This window comes from Callospermophilus lateralis, chromosome 6, assembly GCF_048772815.1.
Source record: "Callospermophilus lateralis isolate mCalLat2 chromosome 6, mCalLat2.hap1, whole genome shotgun sequence".
NCBI classification, from domain to species: domain Eukaryota; kingdom Metazoa; phylum Chordata; class Mammalia; order Rodentia; family Sciuridae; genus Callospermophilus; species Callospermophilus lateralis.
Window position 1 is genome coordinate 100,518,210 of NC_135310.1, and position 11,227 is coordinate 100,529,436.

General features: G+C 37.4%; 1 protein-coding gene across 6 annotated transcripts in view; it reads left to right on the top strand.

Annotated features, from left to right (window-relative positions):
* The window catches only part of Hmgcll1 (3-hydroxy-3-methylglutaryl-CoA lyase like 1), a 130,566-nt gene extending 119,601 nt beyond the window's left edge, over positions 1-10,965 (top strand). For 4 of the 6 annotated variants that reach the window (XM_076860069.2, XM_076860070.2, XM_076860073.2 and 1 more), the window contains 2 exons: positions 7,033-7,158; positions 10,864-10,965. In XM_076860069.2, the coding sequence (XP_076716184.2) occupies positions 7,033-7,158; positions 10,864-10,965 (228 nt within the window). The remainder of the gene's footprint in view (positions 1-7,032; positions 7,159-10,863) is intronic. The other 2 variants (XM_076860071.2, XM_076860074.2) reach the window with 1 other exon arrangement.
* Positions 10,966-11,227: the final 262 nt, after the last annotated feature.

The following is an 11,227-nucleotide window of genomic DNA, read 5'->3' on the forward strand; positions in this document are numbered from 1 at the left end:
TTGCTATTATACTGCATGGGCACGAGCTAAAGTTTGCTGAAAACTTTCTTTTTCATTGTCTACTTATATATTAATGAATATTCATAATAAGGGCATTGGAAAAAATACATGAATAGAATTGTAATAAAGTAAATTAGCTATAACACTCTACCCATGTGTTAACATTTCCAGTGTTAACATTTTGGTGTATGTTATCTAAATCCTTCACTTTTTAGAAGATAGTATAATGAGTATATTATTATAAAATCCTTTAACCTATTTATTTCCCTTAATTACTATTTTTGTAGCATCAATCATTCCAATTTATAGATACATTGAAATTAATTTAAATTACTCCCCATTATGAGACATTTGGATTGTTTTCAAATTTCCCTTCTTAAAAAAACTATAACTGCAATGAGTCTATACACAGATGTATGAATAAATGTGGGTTATCATTGTCAGCATACATATTCTCATCCATATGTATTTATTTCTTATTAATTACTTAACTCGGATTTATTAAATATTCATAGAAAGGTCTTTTTTCATAGGGGATTTCTGGAACAATCAATATTGACAATACTAGTTAATTGCTCACCATAAAAGACTCTAGTTTACATTTCTACTAGTTTAAGTTTGACTGTTTCCCTTCAGTTCCAATAATGTTGTCCTTTTAAAAAATATTTATTGAAGTATTATAACACACATATACAAAAGCATGCAGATGATAAGCTCAGGGAATGTGATTCAAGGAAAGGAAGGGACCCCACAGCCCAGAACCGCTCCTTGATCCCAACTGTTTCCACACTGCAGAAGATGGCTGTTATCCTCACTTCCCGCCACCTTGATCAGCGCTATTTTAGGACTGTATCTAAGTGGAATCATTTAATATTGTTTTTGGTGCTCATCTTCTTTTATGCAAGATTTTCTTTGTGGGACTTGTGTTTGCCATTGAAGCCACACGTTATTTCCTGTGTAGTTGTCTATGCTATCCTATTTCACGGCCAAAGTTCTTTTTTCATTTTTTTCAGTCTGGAAGCTTAAGGCGTCACAGTGTTGTAGTTCTCACTCACCCTCTCTGACTTCCTGTGAGACTCAGCATGTTGGCTTGGCCTCCAAGGTGATCTGTTTTCTCTATTCTCTGTTGACTCTTTTCTCTATTGTGACACTGGTTGCTTTATTGTGAATTAATCTTTCACCTTTGCCCAAACAATAGGTCACTGGGGCCTTTATTTACAAAATAGGACAGTGATTTTTTCTTTTCATTGTTTCCCTAAAGGTCAACTAAGAATAAAAAACAAAAAAAAAAAAAAAAAAAAAAAACAAAACAAAAAAAACATGCTTTTTTGACAAGGAAAGGAATTTTCCTTCTGGGTCTCCTATAGTTGCAGGGTGTTGATCCTCAGCAGTGAGAAAATGGATATGATGCATGGATTCCAGACCCCAGGAGTCAATCATCACCTGGTGGGCTGAAGCTATCTTTCACCTATTATGCTAGTTCCTCAGACTTTTGCTATCTAAGGGTTTTTTGAGGTCTTCTTTCATAAACTCTTTGAGCCAGGTGCTGTGGTGCATGCCTGTAATCCCCAGTGGCTCAGGAGGCTGAGGAAGGAGGATAGAGAGTTCAAAGCCAGTCTCAGTAATGATGAAGCACTAAGCGACTCAGTGAGACCCTGTCTCTAAAGAAAATACAAAATAGGGCTGGGGATGTGGTTCAGTGGTTGAGTGCCCCTGAGTTCAATCCTTGGTACTCAAAAAACAAATAAAAACAAACAAAAAACCTCTTTGAAATGTTGACTGGCCATGGTTAATGTCTTTTCCTTTGTTTCACAGTTCAGGGGTCTTTTATTTTTTTATACCCATTATGCCATGAATTAATAGAGAGTAGGTTCTAGGAGCTCAGGCTCCCTCCATTGAGTCTCACAAAGTGTGCTTCACTGGGTGGAGCAAGCTGAACTCTGTTGAGCCCAGATAGCTTTTTCTTTCACTTCCTTCTTTTTCTGATTGTTTTCTTTCATGTGTTTCAGGAAGCTGTTTGGGCTCTTAGAGTGCTCCATGTGCTCAATATCCATGTTAATTCTCTTGGCAGGAATCTTGTCTTTGTTTATTTACAACAGTGCCAACTGCATGCTGGATAAGATTTTTGACTGCCAGTTTTGCCCAGGAAACATTTGTGTGTGGTTCATTTTTGAACAGCATTCATTCCCTTGATGTCTACAATAACAACCTTCTTGCAGATGTTCACATATGTGGCCAAGGGAACAACTCCATGTTTTCTAAAAGTCCTAGAGAACAAAGTATTGGGTGCCTCACCTCTTTCCCTTTGTGCTCATTGTTTTGGCAAATTTCTGGAAGATGGCAGTTCTGGACAAATGGAAGGCCATGGTTGACTTCTTCAGGCTGACTCATGTCTGAGACTATCAAAGGGTGATACAGATAAGAACCTCTGCCCCAGAGAATTTAGTTACAGATCATTAGGCACAACTTCAAAGAAATGCTAGTACCTGGCCCTATACACAGACAGAGATTCTGATTTAATTACTTTGGGGAGAAGCTTTGCCATTGGTAGTTTTAAAGAGCCATAGGTAATTCTAATAGGTAGACAGGATTGAGAACTACTGAAATTTTTATGTCTTTGATAATAAATTCAATTCTGTTAAATAGATCAGTTTTAACCTTCATGTTAAAAAAAAAAAAAAAAAAAAAAAAAAAAGCCCTGTCATGGCAGACTCCCCCAGATGGAGCACTTTTCAATATTTGCCTTTTCCAACCACTAGATAATATCATAAATTTTACTTCTAGAGTGTAATTCTTTTTTTTTTGGTGGGGGAGCAGGAATTACCAGGGATCGAACTCAGAGGCACTCCACCACTGAGCCATATCCCATACCTATTTTGTATTTTGTTTAGAGACAGGGTCTCACTAAGTTGCTTAGTGCCTCACTTTTGCTGAGGCTGGCTTTGAACTAGCGATCCTCCTACCTCAGCCTCCTGAGCGTTTGGGATTACAGGCATGCGCCAGGCACTATAGTGTAATTCTTTATTCTTACTATTTTGTTTCATATCAAATGTAAATTACTCTATATAGACCAGTCTACTAGCTGATTTGTTATTACAACCTGCATATAATTGATCTTGTCAGATAATTATTTGAGAAAGGTTATGGGGAATGGAAAGAATTATTGAGGCTTTCCCATATTGAGGAATATAATGAGAAAAATGAAGGTACAAAAACAGTCTACCAATCTTTTGTAAACTTGTCCCAGGTCCCAATAATACCAGGACCTATTGAACTGTAGTTCTACCCTCAAGAGCCTTGGTGAACATCCTGTTAAATCTTTTAAGGAAAACTAGAAAAGTGGTTCAAAAACTGCAGTTCTGTTTGAATGCCAAAGGGACACAGGAGCCAATTGAGAGAGCTCCCAGTGGCCAAATGTGGAACATGTCTATATTGTAATGTAGTGGCACCCCTCCTCCTCCACTGGGTTTCTCCAGAAATCTTCACCATGGCTGATTTTAGCACTGTCAACAAGAGTCTGTTCAAAAAAGTTCAATGTAGATAAACTTCCTATTTTCGTGTTGCCCTGTTTTACTTGGCCACTGGCCGGGAAGAAATCAGCATGCCAGGTGCTGGACACCCCCTTACTAGTTTTTCACAAACATTTATCCAGTATAGTTGTTTGTAAAAATGTGTAAGCAAGGCCTCTGGCCTTGAGCTGGAGTTTCACAGAGATGTCTACATTTCTAAGATAAGAGGAGTTACCAATTGGGCTCCCTGGTAACAGCTGGCAGGGGGAGGAAAAAAAGGGGAGAAGAAGCTCTCCCCTTCTCAGATATTGTCTTTGAAGGGTTAACTTGCCCAGAACAGTGAAAGAAAAAGCTTCTTTTGTGTGAACTTCTGCAGACTGTGAACTTCTGAGCCCCTCCTCTTACATGCCGGGTATGAAATTCTGAAACTACCTGAACTCGGGGTTCAGGGGATTGATTGATTACAGCAAAAGTGTGCCCTCTGAACCTGCTGCAGCCAAATAAAACTGTTTCCTGTTATCTTTGGTGCCTTGCCTCATCTGTCCCCTACAACAGTAAAACATATAGTAATGGATTGTAACCCAAAGTGCAAAATAAGTATCTATGTGTCTATGAGTCCTTATTAATACAAATGAATGTTCAAATAAATAAGTAAATAAATGAGGCAAAATAGACAAATCTCTCATTTAGAAGAATTACAAATAATTTATGTAGATATTCTTTATTCTTTAAGGGAAAACTGCACACAGTGACTTTTTTTTTTCTTCAAAGAGTATAATATGAAAAGGGAGAGAGAGAGAGAGAGAGAGAGAGAGAGAGAGAGAGAGAGAGAGAGAGAGAGATACACTTTGCAGTGCAGACACTTGGCAAATGTCAGGTTATCAGGGTTAATATTAGCAGTCATTACTCATGGCAACAGTATGTACCCTTGATATGATGTTTGGGAATAATACTTCACCTCTGTGGTCTTCCCTCCAGGGTTCTATATCTCCAGTCTAGCAATGAGAAAAAAATAAATAAAATTAGGTAACCCAAATTGAAGCACATTGTATAAAATATATTCTAGTACTACTCAAAATAGGCGAGCCTGAGATGATATGGTCACTAATGTAATGTGGTGTCCTGAAAAGCACTTGGAATAGAAAAAGACACTGGCTAAAAAATATCTTAAGAAATTTTGTTTTGTTTTTTAAGAGGCTGGGGATTAAACCCAGGGTCTTACACATACTAGGCAAGCACTCTACTACTGAGCCATACCCCAGCCTTAGAAATTCCTTTTAAAATGTCTAAAGAAATATGAATAATGTATCTACTTTGTTAATAATAACATTTCAGTATCTGTTTAATGGTTGTGACAAATATACCATAATAATATAAAATTCGGCAGATACTTTGTGTATCCAAACTTTAGTCAGATTTCTGAATTTTCTTCTAGGTTCATCTGGGTAATTGCTCCAAAAATCCAATTTTAGCAATCCTTGCTAAATCAGTGTAGCAAGAACCCCAACCCTTGACATCTGATCACCCTCTGTATCTGATCAAGTTTCTCATCTTCTACTATCACCCACCTGATGACTGATCACTCTGCCTATTTTCAGAAAAAGCCTGTTAGATTGGTTTAGTTAGAATCCCCTTTACCCCTATTGTTCCCTCTTAGTAATTTTCCATTCACTGACCCCTCTCCCTGCTCTTTAGCTATAAATTCCCACTTGTGCATGCTGTATTTGGAGTTGGTCCCAGTGTCTCTCTCCCACAGTAAAACTCTATTGCAGGGATCCTGTAGCTATCACAATGACCCTTAATGAAGTCTTCCTCATTGGGCTTTAACAAGTATCCTTGCAAAATGCTTTCTTTAACAGATGGTCAAAGTGGAGGAAACTGAGTGAGTAGTACATGATAATTTTCTGTACTGTCTTCACATGTATTCTGAAAATCTAAAAGTGTCCAAAAATATAAAGTTTATTTTTAAAATAAAGGTAAAGAAATGGAGAAAGGAAGGAAGGAAGGAAGGAAGGGAGGGAGGGGAGAGGAGAGGAGAAAAGAAATGAGGATCAGCAGTTGCTGGGATCTTTCTTCTGAAAAATTAAAATTCCCAGGTGCCAACCAGGATCTCCTGAATCAGAAACTCCGAGGATGTAGCAGCAATCTGTGATTCAGATTCTGTGATTGAGAACCACTTAAGAGGCAGCTGGCCAAGAGTTTTGCTTCAAGGAGCTTCTTGTTTTAGATGAAGTCATGTTACTTTTTCTACAGTGCTCAGGAGTGAAAAATTAGGTCAGTCCTTTCTGTAACTTCTGACCATCAAATCATCACCTTTCAAGAGGAATGACATACATGCCCTGCTTCTTCACATGTCCTTAGTATTTGATCTCCAGGGCCTTCTGTATGTGCTCATCTTCCAGTGTCTCCAGCACATAGATCTTCACTTCTATGCCCCCAAGCATACAGTCAGGTACCACCTTGCATGTTTCCAGTGGCTATGAATCAAGGCAGAGTAAGAGTTCTCTGCAGAGTACATCACCTGGCAGACAGTGACCTTGGGCCAACTGTTTAATCCCTCTGTACCTGTTATACGTGTTTTTCTCTATTTTTTTGGTTGATAATCCAAAAGTTTCTTCTGAAATTGGGCATGGCAGCACTTGCCTGAATCCTAGTTACTTGGGTGGCTGAGGCAGGAGGACCTCAAATTCTAGGACAGCCTGGGCAACTTAGCAAGACTCTGTCTCAAAAATACAATAAAAATGGGCTGGTGTGTAGCTCAGTGCTAAAACACACTTGGGTTCAATTCCCAGGAACACACGCACACACATACACACACACACACAAAGTCAAAATATCTTCTTCTTCATGAGACTTTCTGATAATGCAGAGTTAAGATACATATGGTGTTAAGATTAGTATTCAGCACTAGGTAAGAACTCAATAAATGAGCTGGTGTTATTGTTAGTGGTGTGTGTTGCCTCTTAAATATTGCTTATCTTCTCCCGAAGGAGCAGAGTTTTGTCTACAAAATAATATTTCAGTAAGATCGCACAAACTGAAAGGGTGACAAAACCTCAAAATCCTGTTGCAAACACCATGTCTGCTCTCTGTCACACACTTACAGGTCTTCTCAGATACCTTGATTTTGAGTTGTGGTATTGGAATTATTGAATGTTGTTTATGCAATGCTTTTATGATAAAGATAGAAATTTGTAGAATATATAAAACTGGTACTGAATTATCCTTCACTTCAGAAAGCTCTACTATTTACAGTTGGGCTATTATCAAAAAATAATACCACTTTAATTTCTGTTGAAAGGATTTCTAATTCTGGAGATCCTTAGCAGAGTTTCTGTTAGTCTAAGTCACAAGATGAGTCAGAAAAGAAATGGGCACCCCAGGGACTGTTCTAACAGCAGGTGGATAAGTGAATATGTTTGGATAACATGTTTCAATGTTGTTTATTTGCTGTTTGCCAAGGTTGAATAGAAATGAAACTATTTACACACAGAAGCCTTAGGTGTTTTGGTTTATTTTCCAGATGGGAATTAACGTGGTGGACTCTGCAGTGTCAGGATTAGGTGGCTGCCCTTATGCAAAAGGTGCTTCCGGGAACGTAGCCACTGAGGATTTGATATATATGCTTAATGGCCTGGGGCTCAATACAGTAAGTTGCTTTAACAATATTTCAATACTCACGTGTTACTTCCAGTTCCAAATTGAAATGCTTCTCAGATTTGAGAAGCAATGTTGAGGTCAAAGTTTTACTACATATTTGTTATTTGCTAAAATGCACAGTGGGAAAATATAATAGAGTTCTTTTCTTTTTTCCCCCAGCAGTTTCATAAAGTAACTATCGCTATAGCCCAATCATCAATAGTGCTACTATTTCACATTTTATAGTGTTTTATAAACTCCAAAGTACTTTTCCATGTATGATCTGATATGACTTTACACACTTTGTGAGAGCCTGTGTCTTTTACTGTTATGATTGTTGAATTTTGCAGTTTTGTGTTTTGTATACTTTCCTTGGAGGAAACTGAGATCTAGATGGTCTCACAGTGACAATGAGGGCTTCTGAAAAAACCCCAGTGAGGGTCAAATGATCAAATGATCAGTAAGGGAATGGAGCTTGGAAATATTTAGCATGTGAGACATTGATGGCAAGAATGGTCCCTTTCCAAGTAGCACCTGAAAAGGCACATGCTGTGTGGTAACATCCACCAAAATCGATGCCATTTTTGCCACATACTTGATAACAATCTGTAAGTCTGTAAGGCAGTTTTTAAAAAGAAAGAATATAAAAGGCAAAAAAAAAAAAAATCTATGCACAGTTGAATACAAATCCAAACTGTTTTCTAAGATGGAAAAGCATGGACTGTATTACTAAATAGATTTTTCCCCCTCCCCGCCTTCCGCCTGTCTTCTTTTTCACCCTAATTACATGAATGTTCCTGCAGCACCAAACTTGCTTATTGTCCACATTCTGCTTCTCACCTCTACCCCTTATGATTTACCACTCCTTGGAATAGCCTTATGACACATACTCCATTTCGGCTGGAAAGCATGGTACCTTCATCCTTAAAGTATTCTCCCAGCATCTCCATGTCTATTTCTTAGGCCAAGAGATGAATCTCCTCTCCTTAGTCCTTCCTTGCTACTCTCTGTATCTTCACCTTGGAACACACCACACAAGGCTGTATCATGACTCTGCTTACCTGTTCAACATCCTGCACAGGCAGATAGCAATTATTGTAGCTGCTTCATACTCAATGCCTGTGACATAATAAAAAAGTCCAAAAACTATATATTGAGATTTTGTTTGACACCAAATACCAACAGCTGTTTTCTACAAACACCAAAAGCTATTTTTTATATTCTGTGGTTAGGAATAAGTACAATTTCATTTACTAAGCAGCTTAATCATTTCTATCAGAAGGCTATGACAGAAGCTGTAGAGAAATAGATCCTGAATCAAACTCAGTGATGTTTAGTATGTGTCAGGTCCTGTTATGTAACTGTGGGTTCCAAATGCAAATAAGTTGCTCTGGTTCTAAGAATTTTAAGAAGGATTATAGCATTGAGTGGCAGCCACTGTTTAACCATTGTCCAGGCTCATAAGGCAAGGCTCTCTGTAGAATCTAATCTCACCATGAATCACAGGCTTAATCATTTGCCAAGCACCACTAGTTTGATTTTTAAGTTTGGCTGTTTATACCTTCCTCACTGTCCTCGCCATGACTACATGTGGGTAGGCTCTTATTTCTTTCCTGAATAGTGATCTCCTACATTGATGATGGCTTCTGACTTGCCTTGGAATTTATCCTCCATGTTGCCATCAAAACATTTTATCTTAAAATACAAGTATGAATATGCCACAGTGTACCTTGAACACCCATCAGTGGATTCTTATTTCCTCAAAAACCAAGACTGTGCTCTATCATATAATCCAGCCTATTTATACTTTTTTTTCAGTTCCAAAGTCATGTTTTGGCTTTTCTCAATAAGCATCATGATAAGCTTGTCCACTGTCCTCCATATGTACCCTGCTATTTTTTAGATATCTTATATTGCTTTTCTCTCTGCCTATAGTGCCCCACACATCCTCCTTCCTCTCAAAGACTCATTCTCTCATATAAAATCCAAGTCAGGATTTACCCCTCCTAGCACCCTTCCCTGACACATTATCTCCATTCCTTTTCCTCATGAGTTGGTTGCTCCACACTTCTGTTTTCATAAGCACCTGAGCATATCTCCATGGCTCAAACTATAGTACACATTTTTCTGCTTATGGTTCTACATCAGGGAGCAGAAGTTCCCTAAAGACAGAAACCATATTCCATGTCAGATTCTGAAAGCCCCAGAACAAATGATAGTGCATGACACATGTTTAGGCACCTGATAAATGATTTAAAAATAAATGCTGTGTTGTTTCATGAGGATATCTGTGAATCAAATAAAATGGTAGAGAAGGACCAAGATGAAATTCTTCTTTGGAATAACATCAATGAATTCCAGAGTTAATAGTTATAAATGAAATCCTTAGAAAGCAAATAGGAACATTAATGACCAAAATCTTCCTATGAACCCTGGTCGAATATCATTCAGAAATGAAAGACACATGAAGATAGTTTTACAAAATTTAAATATTACTGGATCAACCTAAAATGTGCCTAATGAATACTGTCTGAAGTCATTACTATGACAAAACTAAATTTCTCATACCAAAGCAAATTCACTCCTGAAAACAACTACCCTGGAAACAGCTCTACAATAAAAGAAAAATAATGACAGTCACTTAAATGTGTTATTTTACAAACTGTTTTTCTTGATAATTCTGGAAAAAGAGAAGTAAACTACAAAGAAAACGGTGCTTTAAATATTTAAGAGAAGTTTTTAAAAAGTCTCCATTTTCTAAAATGATGATCATTATTATGAAAACCTCTATGAACATTTACACTTGTCTGTTTTAGAAATTCAGACTTCTATAAAGATTAAAACTACTACCTAAGAGCAAGGAAGACTGCACATGTTTAATTGTAAGCCCTCACTGTGTCTAGCCCATGCTAAGGGAGGGCACAAAGCTTACGAAATGCTACACAAGGGCCAGTCTGTGGCTGAGCCACTTAATGCTGTGACCCTCCCTAGGAAAGAAGAGTTCTGGGTGCTGACTTTGATGGTGACCTTTTGCTTCTTCAAGGCCCAGAGTAAGGAGTATGCCCTGAACTTGGACTTCATACCCAACCGTGTCTGTCATCCAGGGATTTACCCAAGCTTTTGCTGATCCTCTTTATATTTTCAGACAGTACACACTCTCAGGCAAAGAAGTTCCAGATGTGTACTAAATACTTCCTCATTTTATCTAACTTACAACTAACCCCTTTACCATCATATGGGTAATAATGAATTAAAAAGCTACATTCATCTTTTCTGTAATCCAAATGGCTTTATCAAATTTATTTCTTGTATATTAAAGAGATTATTTTTTTCCAAATTCAAATCTCATATACAACTTTCTCCAAGACATTATCATTTTTATTTCTATTACTGATATTTTGTGAACTCTTTTCTAATTCCATTATTGTCCTTCCTATAAATCTGATATTCTCCTGAATTACACTGAGTTATTCAGGCATGCCTAGCCTATATTATTATATGTAAGATTCTATGTCTCAATAATGGAGAACAACCTTAAATATTGATTACATGATTCATGAAAACAAATGTTGCCCCCAAGTCAATAAAATGATCAATTCAGTGTTTATAAATTTTTAATAGTTATTTGATTACTAATAATATTTAAAGGGATCTGTTTTGTCTTTTTTCTTTCTAATGCCCCATTCCCTCTGCTGTCTCTTCTTTTCCTCACTAGGGTGTGGATCTCTACAAAGTAATGGAAGCTGGTGACTTTATATGCAAAGCTGTGCATAAAAATACAAACTCTAAAGTAGCACAAGCCTCCTTCAGTGCTTGACATCAGTGGATTTGTGACTTAAGATCAAGAAGATCCATTTCAGCAGCATACATTCATCTGAAAATCATTAGTGCCAACTCATTTTGAAATGTAATAGGCAAAGGTGGAGAAAGAGGAACAACTTTTTAAAAACATTATTACTGAATAGACTATGACATCAATAGTAAGCAATACCAGTCATCAGGTAAATCATAATTGGAGGATGAGTAATGAAACTTGTAGACATCCTTTTGAACTTGGAGGAAAAAAATGTCTCATCTTT